This window comes from Hevea brasiliensis, chromosome 14 (genome assembly GCF_030052815.1).
Source record: "Hevea brasiliensis isolate MT/VB/25A 57/8 chromosome 14, ASM3005281v1, whole genome shotgun sequence".
NCBI lineage: Eukaryota > Viridiplantae > Streptophyta > Magnoliopsida > Malpighiales > Euphorbiaceae > Hevea > Hevea brasiliensis.
The window spans coordinates 82064211-82082364 of NC_079506.1; the positions used below are offsets into that span (position 1 = coordinate 82064211).

Here is an 18154-nt window from a genome sequence, read left to right on the forward strand (position 1 = left end):
AGTTTCACTCAATTTGCAGCTTTGGAGTCCAAGTTATGGCATTTTTTCCAAAACTAGTCAAGCATACTAAAGGAACAGTATTTTGGATAATTTCTGGGTTGGCAGTTTTAGTGACTCAATTTGTGCAAACAATTTGATTTGATTAAAAGCAAAACTAGGTCAAGTGGTCCTCATGAAAAGTGTAACCCTATGTCTAAGCTTTCCATTGATGTAATTTTAGGTTATTTGGACTAGTATAGAAAGACTTATGGCGTAGTGTTCATTTGGTCATTTTCTGGGTTGGCAGTTTTAGTGACTCAACTTGTGCTAACAATTTGATTTGGTTAAAAGTAAAACTGGGTCAAGTGGTCTTCATGAAAAGTGTAGCCCTATGTCTAAGCTTTCCATTGATGTAATTTTAGGTCATTTGGACCAGTATAAAGAGAGTTATGACCAAATGAACACATACTATTCATTTGGTCATTTTCTAAGTTTCAATGTTTGGTCATCCAGGTTTGGGCAGAGAATTGGTCATGCTTTTGGCAAAATTTGGGCATGGTGTCTTCATGAAAAATGGGCTATTTTGAGTCTATTTTCACCTCTAATTGGCTTCATACTAATTGGAGTCACACATTTTCAGTTATGGGTCAATAAACCCACTGGACTCATTGAGTCCAAACCTGTAGAAAATTGAACACTCTCAATATCTCAATTTCTTCAACTTCCTTACTTCAATTTGTATGCAATACACTTCTATAAGCAACAATTTTAACTCAATAGGTCAATTTCAACATTTACATCAAGTCCTCAAGCATTTACACAAACCCTAATTTTCAAAGTTTTAAATTTTCATAAACACTACACACTCAAACACCCAAACATTTCAACTCATCACACATTCTCATGGAACCATTTTTCATCACTTAAAAGCAACAAACATTAAGTTCCATGGCTGCCAAAAATTCAAAGGTTCTTTCCTCAAGATTTTCTTTTTGTTTTAATGATATTTATACTTGGCTAAATATGCTTTTCATGTTTAATAAAGAGAAGAAGAGGGATTAGTATACTAACCTTACTTAAGCTTCCCAAACCTCAACTTTCTTGCTTCTTATGGGTATCTATGACTTCCTTATAGAGTGGAGAGTATTTTTTGTGAAGGGTGCTAAAGATTTTGATGTGTAGAAGCTTGGGAAATCAAGCTTGAAAGCTTGAATATCAATGGAGGAAATGGGGGACAAGGGTGCTAGAGGAAGAGAGAGAGAAAGAGTGGATAAGAAGATGAAGTTGGTGGCTTTTGTTTTCTAATGGGTATATATATATATATATATATATATATATATTCTATTGTGTACTTTAAATTTTAAAATTTCCATAAGCTTTTTTTTTCTTTTCCTTTATTTTATTTTCTTTTCTTTTCTTTTCTCTTCTCATTTTCCAAATTCAAATTCTTAAATTTAATTTATGTTAATTATTTTATTTCGTAATTTTAATTTAACATTTAGGTCAAAATTCACCTCTAGAGGTGAAATGACCAAAATGTCCTTCGTGGTGCTCATCGGGTTATTTTTATTATTTTATACCAATTAGTAAATTCTCTAAATTTTATTTTATTTTCTCAAAATTTTTCCTACATTTTTTTAATATTTATTTCATTAATTTATGCCTCCTCACTATAATTTAAGTGTAGTTCCAGACACTAGTAGTCAGAATAGTAAAATGTGCGGACTATCTTTAGTGAGGGCGTTACAAGACTTATTTATTTATTTATCTATTTCATTTAATTAAATAAATTGTCTTTTTAAAGATTTGAAATTCAATATGTTTTAAAATTTTTAAATATTTTTTTTGGGTACAATTTGATCATTTGAGGCCTCACCCTTGAAACTACTCCAATACCATTGAGCTATAATACATTTATAAATTTTTAAATATTTCTTAAAATTCAAATAAACGAGATTCACGTTTATAGATAACATAGATGAATTGGCTTAGATAATCTCTCCGATGTTTAAGTTAGTATGGATATTAAATAAATTATAAAATTGACTAGAAAAAATAGTGTACATAACCATGGAGATTTAATCTCCTTATATAAGCATCAAATAGGCTTAGATTGTTGTTAGGGTTGCAATCATATAGGATTCTTGTTTTGAGGAAAATCCAATTTGAGTGGGATTCGGAGGCATTCTTCATGTTGCTTTCTAGCAAGTGAACAAAAATTACACTTGATAAACTTAATTGCTCATTATCGGAGGCTCTTGAGTCATTCTTGGCGGGTGCAGCTTCATCATTAAGGGGAAGTTAACAAAGTTGCTGATAATTTGGCTCATTTAATGGTGGAAGTAGGATTGGGAAGTCATTTGCTTCAGACTCCTCTCAAAAGGGTGTTGGATCTTCTTTGTTGGGATAAAAAAGGGTGCTACTCGGCCAAGAATTATGTTGTCCATCATATGAGTTTGTTCGTTTCGGGCTCTCTTCACTAAAGTAATATACGAATAAAAGTTAGTGGAGTAAAGAATATAAAACAAGATCTTTAAATTTTATTTATTTATTTATTTATATTTGAGCATATATACTTATTTCATTTAGAATTAATAAATTATTTAAAATCATAACAAATTATATTTAAAAATATGACACGTCTTTATATAAAATTATAATATATTGATTTCTTAAATCAACTAGTATATATACACTTAAATGTAATGTTGCTGCTTTGAGTCTTGAATTGGATTCTTGTTGATGGACAAGGGCGTACAAGAGATCTTAAGGCCGATGACTTGGTAATAGCAACTTCGATGCTCAAATCATTAATTACGAAGGCAAAAATTGTTGCTCAAGCTATTATTTGCAGAGGTAAAAGCTTTTGTAACAGAAGAATGAGATTCGGATAATTCAGAATAACGTATTATGTAATGGGAATACCTTTCACCATTTATGCTTTCTGTTGCATAGTGTTTCTCTGTGATTTCAGTTGTTGAAAAATATCTACATCATTTAGTATAACATATATTTTTTTTCCTTAGGATTTTTTTTTTTTAGCAAAGTAAATGCATTAGTTTCCTTTTTATTGATATTTTTATTATAAATTTTTAATAAATCTTTAATTCATGCTTGTTAACAAAAACAAAAACAATAATCATTTGTATTAAATTTACATATAAAAAAAACAGAAATAATTATTAGATTCTTCATGTGTCATAATTGGATGCAAAGGGAGGGTAGAAACGTTCAAGACAAGGAATGAACAAGTACTTCATCCAACATTGCAAGATAGGAATAAAGAGATACTTAAAGGCTATTTAGCTATAAATGTTAGATCACAACGTTGCTTTAAAATCAAGGTTATGGGATAAAATTTGTGAGAATTTTATTTTAATGAGATATCTAATGAAGTATAAAATCATGGGTTATTGGTGCAAAGTTGTGAAGCAATGAAGAGAGTTATTTTTTTAAATATATATATATAATAATTGTAAAATAATTTATTGATACAAATAATTATCTTTGACTATTATTTTAAAATTTACCAAAACACCTTATGTTATATTTAATAACGTAATAAAAAAAATAAAAAAATTAATATAATATATTAATATTACATAATATAATTAATTATTATTAAAATAATATAATTATTATTACATATAAAAATAAATATAATTATTATTATTTATTTTAATTTATTATCAATGAATCAAACACAACGACTTCATTTCATCCCAAATCCACCATAGTTACAGTAGAAACTAGAAACCCACAAGCAGACCAGACCCATTAGATTGCTTTACAACAATAGCAAGCATAAGAACACCTAACTACCCAATTTCTTGATAACAAGACTATCAATCCAAAATCAAAAGCCCTAACCACCAAACCCATAAAGAGTCCTGCCCTGCCTTTTCAGTGCATACACCACATCCATGGCTGTTACAGTCTTGCGGCGGGCGTGTTCCGTGTAGGTCACAGCGTCTCTGATCACATTCTCAAGGAAGATCTTCAGTACTCCACGGGTCTCCTCGTAGATCAGACCACTGATTCGTTTCACGCCACCTCTGCGAGCCAAACGGCGAATTGCTGGCTTTGTGATGCCTTGGATGTTATCGCGAAGGACCTTGCGGTGACGCTTGGCTCCTCCCTTTCCCAGCCCCTTGCCTCCCTTGCCACGCCCAGACATTTTTGTTCAGAAACTGGATCTGTAAATTTAATTAGACGGATTAGTTAAAACTGAACGAAACCCAAGAAATTTATGATAAAACTCTTTCATCTGTGCTACAAGGGTAGTGTTTTGTTCCCAATTGCAATCCAAATTTACAGAAACGAAGGCAATTTAAAATAACAAAAGGGAAACTAACAGCTGCTTATTAGTTCTGAGATTTTACTCCGAACGCCAAATTATCAGTTAAAATGAAGCAAACCAAGCAACAACAAGACGATAACGCAAATTTAACCGAAATTATTAACAAATTTCCGATTTGAATGAAACCTTAATCTAAATATAACCTCAGAAAACAAATGCACAAAATACTCGACGTAGAATTAACAAATTCAACGAACAAAATTTCGTTAAATTAGATGAAGTTGACAAAATCTAACAATTTGAACCACAATCAAAATCCTGTTTAATACTAATAACAGATATCTAACTAAGACCCAATTTTCATCTTCAGCAAAGCAAATAATAATAATAAATAAATAAATAAATAAAACTTGCAAATTAATCATATATAAAAAAGAAGTAGGCATGAACATAAGAAGCAATGAATCATAAAAGCAAAGGGAAAATGAAGACTAGTAGAGAGAAAGTAAAGATTAGGCACCTGATATGAGAAAATTTGAGCAGTGAATCGAATCAGAGAGAATTAAGAGATTGCTTGATCCAGTCAGAAGGCCGAACGATGGCACGGATGGTATTTATACAGAGACCAAAGGCCGGGATACTTAGGTATGGATCCGTGCCGGATGATTTTGAGGAGAAATTTGGACCGTTGGTTGTTTATTGGACGGCACAGATTTCGACATTTTAGACAATGCGGATTGATGGCGTGGCCGTTCTGGTTCTGTGGCAATTATTTTGTGATTTTATTATTGTGCAATTTTTGAATTATTTATTATACTAAAATATATTTTAATTAATAAAAACAATTTTTAATATAAAATTTTAATTAAAAATAATATAAAATATATTATATATTGTAAAAATATTTTATATTATAAATAAAAAATTAAATATAAAATTTAAATTAATAAACTATTTTATTAATCAAACAAAATTTTTGAGATCATATTGTAATTTATGGTTATTTTATTGAATTTAATTTAATTTTTTTGCTTGTGATAAATAATTAAATTTTAGCTATAAGATAAAAATAATTACAATCATCTAAAGTCTAAAAATTTTAAATTTTTTTTCCAATAAATCAACTGAAAATGGCAATTGGGATTAGCACCACCAAAGAAGTTGGAGATAATTATTTAAAAAAAAAGAAAAAAATGCATTTAAATATCCTGTGATTTATGCATTTTATTAAAAGAAATTTAAAGTTTTTTTTTTTATATAAGGGCATGTGGTTTAATATTATTAACACTTAAGGGATAAAATACTAACAAAATTAAATATTTATTGATATAACAGATATGCGTTGAAATAGGGATGCTGTGGCATGACATCAACATTATGTCAACCATAAGTTAGTGCCACGTCAACATTTTATTATTATTATTATTATTTTAAATGTAAAAGGTTAAAACAAATATATCTTATGTGCCAAATGCTGAAAACATATGTTCCTTAAAAAAAAAAAAAATTAGACCTTGAATGTTAAAAGTTTGAAAGTACATTATATTTAAATGTATTTTACTTTTGATTTATAAATAAATTCTTATATTTTTTTACAAATAAGTCCTTAAATATTATAATTATTTTAATCTCTTTACTATTTTCTCTCTCTCTCACACACTTTGTTTCTCTCTATCAATGTCTTTCGCTATCTCTCTTTCTATTTAGGTCTCTCTCTCTATCCATCTCTTTCACCCTCTCTCTCTTCTTATTTGGATCTCTCTCTATCTCTGTCTCTCTCACTCCATCTTTAAGAGAGAGACACAAAGGAAAAATGATTAAAAATAATTATAATATTTAAAAATTTATTTATAAATCAAACCGTAAAGCAAACTTAAGTATCATATATTTTTGAACTTTTAGCCTTTAAAATTTGTTACTGACGTGGCGTTCATATCATACCACATCAGCATCATACTTGTCATGTCATTGTCATGTCAATGCATATCTACTATATCAGTAAATATCTAACACTTAGGGGTGTAAACAAATCGAGCCGAGCTTTGAATAGTTCAAGCTTTGCTCGTTATATTTTTTTCCAAGCTCGAGCTCGATTATAGCTTTAATATCCAAGCTCGAGTTCGGCTCGATATATATATATATATATATTAAACTTGAGTTCGATTTAAACTCAACTCGTATCAAACTTATTTGTAATATAAATAAATAAAGTTCGAGCTTGACTCGTCTATAAACTAGCTTGACTCGTCTATAAACTAGTTGAGCTCTGATTCGAGCTCGACTCGAACTCGTTAATATTATTATATTAAAATAAAATTTAATTTAAATAAAAGTAAATTAAAAATTAAATTAGTTATAATTAAAATATATTAAATCTTAATTAAAACAAATTTAAAATTAAAAAAAATACTAAGGAGCTCATTTGGGCCCCACATGTTAGCTTGCTAGCCAACCAAAAATACACACAATCTAATATTATGACACCTAACTAAACTCAATAGTATTATGATTTAATTAAAAAGATTACTATGTAATATAAATATAATATATTATATGATATTAATACATTAATGACAATTATAATAAACTCAATGACATAGGTGTAGATATATATATATCTATATACACACACACACTGTCACACATTACCCCTCCATAAGGCATAACATGATCCCATAGAATACTTAATGAACTACCGAACTTCACCTACCGATAATTCATTAAGTACCCTACAAGGGATTTTAAAATAATTTTCTTACATTTTGAAAGTAGTGAGCATTTTGGTAGGAATTAAAAACCATTTAAATTTTGCCGCAAATTTTAAAAAAATTTTGACAGAGTTCCGTTTGAAATTGGAGAAAACAGTTCTTCAAATACCTAAAAAAAACACTTCCAAAAGTTTTTCACAACTCCCAACCTTCAATAAATCTCAATCAACTCAATTCAACACACTTCAAAATAATTTCACAATATAAATCAAGATTTATCATCACAAAATATTTAACATCTCCAATCACAAAGCATAAAACATAAAATTCACATGTACAAATATTTAATTTACAGAAGAAAATCCAAAATAATATTATTACAATTTATTTACAACTGCTCAACTACATTGATACATACAACATTTCTATATTTACATCAAAATTAGTTACAACGGAATAAAATAATACCCGTACAAATGATTGGTGTGATCTTCAGCTCAGTAGCAGCTCACTCCGCTGTTTTTTCTTTGCTCTTATCTGCGACAGCAAAATAAGCTATCGCTGAGTATAAAAATACTCAGTGGTGCACAATAAAAATTTAAAATGCAATACATAAATCATTCATTGGTGAAACACAATTTAAATATTTCTCAAATTAACAAAGCTCATAATCACACAATTTAGTCAAACAATTTCATAAACACAGTGTTGCCAAAGTCATACACAACTTAAGCCATGACACAAAATTTTCGATCAATGCCGTGTTGTACACCACGACAAAGCAATCTCAACCCCATTAATCGAAATCAATGAGGGAGGTGGCTAGCTAGCTAATGAGTACTCATCCGATCTCAACCTCAACTGGCAAGCCAGAGAGGGAGGAAAATAAACGATCTCAACCCCATAAATGGAGGAGGAATAATGTGATACTGTCATGCTAAGTGTGAGCATAAAATCAATTCAAAACAATTTATTCAAATAATTTATGAAAAATCTAATCAATTTCCAAAGTCATATTTGCGATCATAAAATGGCAACACAGTACATAATTAATCAAAGAAGTCAAATTTTTGAGATTAAAATATTTAAACAATTATTATTGTGCACAAACCTGACGTGAGTCGCCTTTAGGCCTTAACTTAGTCTCTTTGAGTTTCCAAGTCTTTTTCAGCTGAAACACACAGTTTCACAGTGTTTCAATACCATAACTTAGTATAACTCCAAAAATAAATTTAACTTCATTTTTACTAGTTTTATTGCGTTAAATTCGACGTTTTCGAAGTTTTTGTGTTTTGGGTTACTATTCACTACACTATTCAAGTCAAATTGTTGACTTTTTAAGGCTTAATAGGTATGGGAACTCCAACTTCACCCACATACCACATTTTGGTCTTTAAATTTGTTGGTTTTAGTCATTTTCTCAAAGCTTAAGTCCTTCAAGCAAAATTGTCAAATTTTCAGTTTTGGTGCTCCAAGTTACACTGTTCCATTGGTCAATCTACTGTTGGAATTTGGCAAAACTTCATTCATAGAAAATGTTCCTTAATGTCTTAAATTTATTCTCCTTTTTGAATCACCCCAATTGGAGTTTTGTAGCTCAAGTTATGGCCCTTTGAATCAGGGCTGCTGGATGGAAAATAACCCAGATTTTCTGGGCAAAGTTTGGTGCTGGCAGATTTGGGTCACCAACTTGGGGTGGCCAAATGGCTTGGTTGCTGGCAGAATTTGGACTTGTATTCTTCATGAAAGTTTTAGGTCTATATCTCATCTAATCACTGATAAAATTTCAGGTCAATTTGATCTGCTTAGCTCGAGTTATGACCAAATGAACAAACACTGTTCATTTGGTCAGTTTGTACAGTGGCAGCCTGCTCTTATGCAACTTTGGTCAATTAGTTCACTAAGTTTTGGTCACTTTTTGGGCATGGTTCCTAAATGAAAATTGTGTCATTTTATGTTTATTTTCATCCCCAATTGGTACCATATCAATTGGACTTATAAAATTTCAGTTTTGGTCCTTCAAAGTTGACTTGGTGATGCTGCCAGCAGCATGACCATTTACCCTACGAATTTGACTTCCATTCCAACAATTCCCACACATCTCCTTTGGTCATTATTGACCATTTTTCACTTCACAATAGGTCAAAGTCATCATTTATGCATTTCTCCAAAATTTACCTCAAAACCCTAGGCCTCCAAACTCTAATCTCACTACCCAATTACCATTAGCAATTTCAAAGTTCCAAACTATAATCATTCAACTAATTAAGGCTTTTAAACTCAATCTAATGCATCAAACCATACAAATTATGTCCCTTCTTCAAGCTGGCCAAAAATTCAGTTTGGTCCTCCCCCCATATTTTATTTCATTTTAAGGTTATTTACAAGCTCTTAATGCCATACTAATACTAATTAACCAAAAAAAAGTTGAAGTTTATAGCACTAACCTTGAGTAGAATTTTCTTCCTCCTTTTCTTCAAATTTTCCTTCTTTCTTTTCCTTGAATCCTCTTTCCTAGTTGCCCAAACAACATCTAGTTATGGTAGGACAATTTTTCATGGTTGGGTTTTGGGTTCTTCAACCTCAAAAATGAGCTTTCATGATGTTTTGTGAGAGAGTTTGGGAGAGGGATGGGTGGCGGCAAGAATGGGAAGAAGATGAGGTTTTTATTTTTTTTTTCTTTTCTTTTCTTTTATCCATTTTGGCTTATGGAAGACCATAAAAAAAATTAATTAATTAATTTATTAATTATACACTTATGGCATCATGCATGATGTCATGCATGATGTCATCACCTTTACTTTTTCCATTTTCCTCTTTTTTTTTTTCTATTAGTTCTTTAATTTAATTCTCTATTCCGAAATTTTCTTTTCTCCGATTTTATTTGACAGTTAGGTCAGGAGTCAGCTCTCGGGGTCAATTGACCAAATTGCCCCTCGCCGGTTCATCCCGGTTTGCAAATAATTCCATATTTCTTCCGGCTTCCTGACCTAATTATTTGACTGGCTTAACAGTTCTTTTTCGTGATTTTCTCTTTTCCACTGTGTTCATAAAGGTCCTAAGGACCACAGCGTCACATTTTACGGTTCAAAATTTGAGTTTAAAATGACTTCGCAGTCGTTCCCGAGGAGGTCACCCATCGCTGTAACTCTCGGCTCGTTTAACTTCTTATGTTCTATTTTTCTTATTTATACTTAACTAATTGAACATTACTAATTATTTGTGTTTATGGTTTCTCTAGTTGTCTTAAGTATGGTTCTAATCTCCTTAATTGTCCGGATTGACACCGGTCACCGGAACAGTGAAATATACCAGGCTATACAGATAGGGGTGTTACACACACGCGCGCGCGCGTGCACACACACATAATATAAGTTCATGGCTCTTAACAAAACTCAATAGCATTATAATTTAAATTTAACATATTAACAATTTAATTTTTAGGGAATAAGTGGACAATATTAAGTAGGAAAAGATTTAGAAATGATAAATATTTAAATGATGCGTAAAGAGAAAGTACTTAGAGAAAGAGAAGAATAATAATAATGAATAAATAGTTTAGTATTAAAATTGAATATTAATCTTTTAAAAATTTAAAGTTTATATAAAAGAAAACTAATAAAAGAGATTGAAAGTGAAACTATATATAGAAAGAAAGTAATAATAATTATTAGATATATTAATGTTAATTTTGAAATTTAATATTTTAAAAGTTTAAAATTTTAATAGAGAAGGAAGAGAGGGAGAGAGGTATGTTTCATGTTTCAAATCACACTAACGTCAAAAGTATGTAATTTTAATTTTTTTAGTAATTTAATATAGATAAAATATTTCACAATAATTTTTATATATTTATTATCTAATATTATAAATTTATTCTCATATAAAAATTAACTTATTTAAAAAAAAATAAATCTAAAGTATAAATAACTATATAATTATAAATATATTTTATATATTGTTTATATCATATTTTTAAAGAATATATTATTTTAAAAATAATTATAAACAAAATAAATATATTTATAATATTATAAAATTATAATAATTAATATAAATATTTTTGTAAACAGGTCTATAAATGAGCTAACTCACGAACTTGTTCAATTAGTTAGCTCACGAACCTACTCAACGAGGCAGCTCGTAAACCTACTCAACGAGTCAACTCGCAAACTTATAAATAAGTTGAGCTTAAACTTGAGTTCAAGTCGAATACTGCTGAGTTCGAACTCGGCTTATTTATTAAACGAACTTAAAATTTGAGCCCGAGTTCTGCTCATTTAGAAATCGAGTGAAATCGAGCCGAGTTTTTATCGAACTGAACTTCTAGTAGCTCATTAGTGACTTGATTTATTTATACACTTATTAACATTGTTAATTATTTTATCTCTTAAGTACTAACGATGTTAAATAAGATAAGATATTAATTTAAACAACTATGGGATTAATTATCCGTGGCCATTCCAAAAGCCGACGGCGAGACATGATGTCCCTCAAGATTAAATCTGAAACATTGTCACTTTATAAAAAATTGTAAGAATTAACTTATAAAAGTGTAATGATTAAATTGTAAGACATATTTCTTCTTTTTTTTTTTAATTTTTATTTGTTGTTTTTTAAAATTTATTTTATTTAAAATTATTTATCATTTTACCAAAATTAAAGAGAATTTATTATTTTTTTTAATTTTATCATTATCTCTACTAAATACAATAAATCATTTATATAATTTTCTAAACTCATTTTATCGTCATTCTCTTAAATGAAATAAAAGTAATTTAATTAAATTAAAAAATATTTATTATAATTTGCAAATAAAAATGTACTGTTATATAATTAATGTTAGCATTAATGGCGATGAGGTTTTTTTTTTTATTTTTTTTAAATTTTTATCATAGCAATGAGTTTCTTGCGTCCCCCACATGCTCCATATGAATGTAATATTATGTGAAAAAAAAAGTAAATTTAGGGGAAGTATAACATTATTTATTGTGAGAAAGAAATTGATGCTGTTTTTGTTTTTGAACCCATTAATTAATTAATTAGCTATTGTCTTTTAACCAATTAAACTATTATTATTATTATTATTATTATTATTATTATTATTATTATTATTATTAATGGGAAATACCCATGTGAACCTTTATGATACTATTACCAACCTAAATAATTAATAGGGGATTTCAATTACCATGGCAACAATAATTTCTTAGGTATAATATATTAGAAAATTTTTACCTAAATTTAATTTATTAAAAATTTAAAACATAAATATATGAAATTTACATAAGTCTTATATTAGAGATTATTAGGTACGCTTGATATATTTATACTATTTCTTATAATAATGTGAGACTCATTCATCGTATTACAAAGAATTTTTTTTTTTTTGTAAGAGAGAATATTATTTTTATATGCACTAGGGGTATTTTATAATTGTTTTCGTGATATATTTTGTGTTTTGGATCTATGTACAATGTAATATCAATAGGTCCAAATACAATCGGAAAACTTTATTTTCCTAAACTTTTCAAATTTATTGCATGCATGACTTTGCAACCAAACCTAACTACAACCTCACAACACCCACTCTACTAATTGAAAATCACATTTACAGTATAACTTTAATGCCTTAAATCACCTCTTTCCATATTGATTTATACATTGTGCCAGTGCATTGCCAGCTCTTTCAAGAATTCTTTTGAAAGCTACTACCAAATTCTTCTATTTTTGTTCCTTTTCCATTTCAATTCATTACTGTTCATAAATTGCTAACCCTAACCCTAGGAAAACCATGAGATGTGAGGTATGGCAAGAAGCCAGCTAGCTAGCTTTGTGGGGTGGAAGTAAATGCAGATGGCAATTCATTCAAGTGATCCAAAATTCACTTGCCAATTTGAACTCATGATTGTTAGGTGGGTCGACCAAAGGGCAACTGTAAATTAGGCCACCAACCTATAGAAAAGAAGACTTTTGATATGTATATGTCTCCGAATTAAATTTATTGTCTTCTGATAACTCGCCAGCTACAGTCAGGCTGCCAAATCCATGGTCTTAGCTAGGCTACCAGTCTCTCTAACACCTTTAATCCTCCACATAACATGTCTAGCATACCAATCAAAGAAAATAAACTATGCTTATATATTTGCAGCATTATATAAATCTACTGAAAGATTATTATAAACTATGCTTACATATATGTTTGTATGCAACACTTATACACCAGAATCCGAAGTTCAACTAAAACCAACGGTCAAATTCTAAAAACAAATTTGAAAAACAAACCACATAATTCACACATCCTCCCGGAAAGCACACCATCCATTATCATCATCTTACCTTCTCTTGTTCTTGCTTCCCAGCAACAAAGATAAGTAAAATAGAATTCTGAATAAGAATCCCCATGCCACCGTCACCCACAAGCAATTCCACTTGCTTAGATCGGTTATTCCTTGTTGCTGTAGTATATCTGACCCTGTAGTTAAGCATGTGGAGCTGTTTATCGTCATTCCTAATGTATTGCTCATTGTTTGGAGTAATCTCACTTTAACTGAGGTGGGCACTGACCCAAGTGGAGTATTGTCGAAAATTTGAACACCTCTGACAAAACACTTGGTGGGATCGTGAAATTCATTTTGCAAAACTGCTTCGTAGGGGTATTTCACAAGGGACATGTAATGAAACCAAATCCAATAAGGTGGGATTCGATCACGGTTCATGAAGAAGCCACTGAAGAGAAGGAAATAGGCTAAGATGGCTACAACTATTGTGTAACCGAGCATAACATGAGGAACGACGCCGGATAGAAATGTAACAAAGGAGTTTCCAGCCCAGAAGGAGGCAAAGATGATCAAGAAATAAAAGAAGAAACCAGAAAAACCTCCGTCGAGCCCCACAGCCCAAAATGTAATGGCCGCGAAGGAAAATGAAAGGAAAATCAAGGAAGGTAAAGAAACCAGCGCATGAGATAGAACATAAGAGGACCTTCTATAAGCATTGTAAGCAGTTTCTCTCATGAAAATGTACCTTTCTTGGAGGAAAACTGGAAGAGCATCTGCACAAGTGTAGAAAGTAGTGGACATGGCAAATGCGAAAAACCCTAATCTTTCTTGAACCCCTTTGGGTGAATTATCCAGCTGCCAAAACATGGTAGCTAAAATGAACCCAGTAACCAAAACTGCACCCAGTCGAATTCCAAACAATTCAGGCATTCTTCTTGAATTGGTCACAGATCTTTTCGATAAAACTGCCATTTCAATCCAAAGTGGGTTGGCAAATGTGGGCACCATTGAATTTGGGCTTGCGTCATTGTTCGTTGCTCCAGAGACCAATTTCCCTTTCGAAATGCTAGCGCTTATTGCTTCTTTCAGCGACAATCCATGGCGGTCTGGTTCAGTATTTGGAGTATGCTTCATGTTCTGCCATGATTTGTTGAACTCCACCAAGCTTTTAGTTCCTCCTGGAGATCCTTCAAGTTCCCGAATGAGGTCCAATGCAAACTCTGTCCGGTTCTCGTTTTCCGGTATCGGATGACCAAACTCGGCGAAGAACGACGGCAAATGCATCGGAGGTCCACTGTAAACGGTTTGGCCACGAGACAGAAATATCAACCGATCTAGCAAACCAAGAATCCGATAACTCGGCTGGTGTACGGACATGATAACTATACTCCCAGTCTGTGCTATCCTCTGCAAAACCTTCACCACCATAAACGCACTGGTGGAGTCCAAACCGGACGTCGGTTCATCCATGAACAGTATAATTGGGTCATGGATTATATCTATTCCAATCGAAACACGACGTCGTTCTCCTCCAGAGACCCCTCGGTGACCTTCGTCTCCTATGACTGTTTTGGCTGCGTTTCGCAGCCCTAACTGATCGATGAGAGCTTGGACTCGCATTTTCTTCTTCGATTTTGATAAGCTTCTCGGCAGCCGGAATTCAGCTGCGAACATGAGCGTTTCTTCGACGGTGAGCATTGGGAATAGTAAATCATCTTGCATCACGTAAGCTGATATCACTTTCAACATCCGCGATTCCAAAACTTCACCGTTTAATGTTATCGTCCCTTTCAAGCTCCCCTTGGCTATCCGGTTGGCTAATGCGTCGATCAACGTTGATTTTCCCGATCCACTGGCTCCAAGCACAGCGAGAATCTCTCCATCGCGAGCCTCACCGGAGATGTCATTAAGTAAAGTCTTCGTTGTAGTAAACATGCTTTCTCCAACCACAGGCTCAGCAGCCGTTGCAGGTCCAAGGTGGTGGCGGCGGCGGCCCCGATTGAGTACACTCGGTAAGTTCATTTTCCGGCTGACTTTGACGCTGTAGGTGAGGTTATTGAACGAGAGAATGAAAGGAATAGACCTCGGTGGCTCCATATTTGTATCACCGAGCTCAAGCACTTGGTGAACCGGCGTTTCACTTCCATCACCAGTAGCTTCTTTCCGAACATCACCAACGCGCTTAAGCAACCGGCCAAGAGTGGGAGGGCAATCAAGATCCATACTCTGAGTGTAAAACGGCGGCGTATCAATAGTGGGAGAGAAATTCCCCGCTACAACGCGAGGCATAATATTATATAACGAGCTGCTTATAGAGAGAAGAGAAAGAGATAGGGATAACGTTGACGGAGTGATGAAGCAGGTTGGAGAATTATGAGTTGCGCTGGTATAACGGTGATGGCGATTGGAGAGAGATAACGGCCCTGGTAAACAGCGTTGAAGACGGGTAGTGTGGAGGAGGAGGAGGAGGTGATGGTGGTGGCGGTGGTGAGGTGAGTTGGTTTGAGTGTGGGGTTGGTTTGTGTTTATATAGGAAAAGGGGGTATAATAGTGTAATTATAAGGAAATTAAAGGGTATTTTTGTCTTTTGGATTTTTTCACTGTATACAAGGGAAATAGGGAGGTGAGAAAATGGTGACCTAAAACCTCCTAATTCTGTTGTGTGTTTACTGTACGGCACCTTTTTCTTGGCGAAATTGGGGATGTGATCACGCTAGGGTGACTTTTTGTTGGTCAAAGATGACACGTGTCAAGATGGGTTTAGGCTACTGTACATATAGGGTTTGTTTTCCTATTTTTAAGTAGGTTGGATGTTCATCTACTGTGTACGTAAGATGTGTGGTTTTAACTTTTAAGATTGAAGTTATAATGAAGATCGAATTAAGAAGAGGTGAGCTTTCCATTGAAATTCATAAAAATATTTCTATAGACAATTCTTTTGCATGAGAAAAGTAAAATGATTTACTTTTTTGAGAAGTTAATGTAATAATATAAATAAAATAAGAATATTTTTATATTTTTTGAAAATATTTATTTTCTTAATTTATTTATTCTAATAAACAAAAGCTGGTTCAATAAATGAGTTAAGATTAGCTAAAGCTTACTTTAATCTAGAATCGATTGATTGTGGAGCTAACTCCTTTGTCTATTAATTGTGAAACAAATCATATACAATTTTATTAATAGTTTAATTTAGATTTTATATATATGCATATCTATTAGGAATGGTAATGGATCGAGTTTTTACTAGAACTCAATTCGATTGAACCTTAATAGGATAAATTTGAATAATATAATTAAATTTGATATGAGTTTAGATTTAAAAAATAATACCTATGATGGGTTCGAGTTGAGCTTAAGTTTTATATGTTGGGTATCCATTATTTGAATCTATTTATATAAATACTTAATTAAATATAAAAAATATATAATAATATTTTTATATAAAATATAATTTAAATATTTTATGAAATTATTTAAAATTTTAAAATATAAATTATTAATTAAATTTATAAAATTAAACGGATTCATATATTTTTCAGATAATAATAATCGGATTTGGGACAAATTCAGATAGTTGATAATAAATTTTAGTTTGATTGTGACAGATTTAAATTTTAAAAATATTAATCGGGTTCAGGTTCGGTTTCAAATAGGGTATTATTAGGGTACTCTATTTATTGTCATTCCTAATTTCTATTTATAATACATATTGAAATCCTCATATATATATATATATATATATAAAAGAACAAAATCACATTGAAATAATATATATTAAGGGAAATTCTTAGATTCGATTCATTATGAATTTAAAATATAAATATAAAAGACCTATATATTTAATCGGTAGATTCTATCATATTTCTAATGTTTTGAACACACGATGGATATTATCAAGCCTAGAAAAAAAAAAAAAAAGGTAGTGCTAGATGCTAATGTAAGATTTGGTGGCAACATCAGACATTTTCTTTCTTTAGGTTTTAATAATCAAAGGCGGCTGCTTGCAATTTCTGTACACAAACGTTTACGTGAGGCAAAACTTGGGAACCTTCAACCTCAATATTTGCTCTTTCTTTTGCTTGTAAACATACATGAAATCAACCCTATGCTAGAATGGTGGAGTACCTAATTGGTATTATAAGAAGAACCTGGTCTCATATACCAAATATTTCTGTTAAATTTAGAAGAAGAAAGAAACAAGAGGCAGTTAAGTTGATAATCCACAACACCTATCACTTAAAAATCCAAATGGGTTTCCCAAATTGGATAATGTAAGATAATGATTTTCTAGAAATAGACCATATTCATCTAATTTGGCAAAGATTTTAGGTAATTAAGAGACTAATTAACCTTTTAATAATCATTTAATCCAACTTTGTAGACAAAGTATAAGTAAGAGATTAAATTTAAAATCAAAACATTGAGTGTATAAAGAGGTAGGAGTTTTTATATGTAGCTCTTCAAACTTAAGGAAAAGACAAATCAAAGAAAGCCAAAAATATATATATATATATACACAAAGAGAAAGAACAATAAAGGGTAGAGGAAGGGAAAATAATGTATGGAATTGGAATGCCATTTCCCACTTAATGTCAAAAAAATCTTGTCTATTAGTATAAAATAATTTAGTTTAATATATACATTATATATATGTAATAATTTTATTTTCTTTTGTGGGATTTAAAGGAGGCATGATGGATGAGTAACAACTAATGAGTTAAACAACGGGAGGTAATTATTTTCTTTTCTTACTATAAAAGTGAATAATCTTAAGATAAATAGATAGGTAGACTCAAATTCAAGTCATTCCTCTCCTTACGCCTTAAATGTAAAGAAAGATCAATCAGACTATTCTAATTGGCTAATTCTATTTTTTTTTATCA

At 31.3% G+C, this 18154-nt stretch overlaps 2 protein-coding genes across 3 annotated transcripts; both read right to left on the reverse strand.

Annotated features, from left to right (window-relative positions):
• Positions 1-3633: 3633 nt before the first annotated feature.
• LOC110669861 (histone H4) lies at positions 3634-4954 on the reverse strand. 2 transcript variants are annotated; one of them, XM_021831701.2, is made up of 2 exons: positions 4800-4954; positions 3634-4169 (listed from the first exon to the last, which is right to left on the reverse strand). In XM_021831701.2, the coding sequence occupies exon 2, from the start codon at positions 4154-4156 to the stop codon at positions 3845-3847; it is 312 nt and encodes a 103-aa protein (XP_021687393.1). In that variant the 5' UTR covers positions 4157-4169; positions 4800-4954; the 3' UTR covers positions 3634-3844. The 2 variants fall into 2 exon arrangements, with proteins under 2 accessions (XP_021687393.1, XP_021687392.1); XM_021831700.2 differs by having other exon boundaries at positions 3634-4175; positions 4800-4953.
• Positions 4955-13104: 8150 nt separating this feature from the next.
• LOC110669863 (ABC transporter G family member 6-like) lies at positions 13105-15761 on the reverse strand. Its single transcript, XM_021831702.2, has one exon. The coding sequence runs from the start codon at positions 15555-15557 to the stop codon at positions 13323-13325; it is 2235 nt and encodes a 744-aa protein (XP_021687394.2). The 5' UTR covers positions 15558-15761; the 3' UTR covers positions 13105-13322.
• Between the last annotated feature and the right edge of the window lie 2393 nt (positions 15762-18154).

What these genes read in the sequence shown, in the direction of transcription:
- LOC110669863 (XM_021831702.2), bottom strand. Translation starts at nt 15,557, where the DNA reads ATGCCTCGCGTTGTAGCGGGGAATTTCTCTCCCACTATTGATACGCCG.
- LOC110669861 (XM_021831701.2), bottom strand. Translation starts at nt 4,156, where the DNA reads ATGTCTGGGCGTGGCAAGGGAGGCAAGGGGCTGGGAAAGGGAGGAGCC.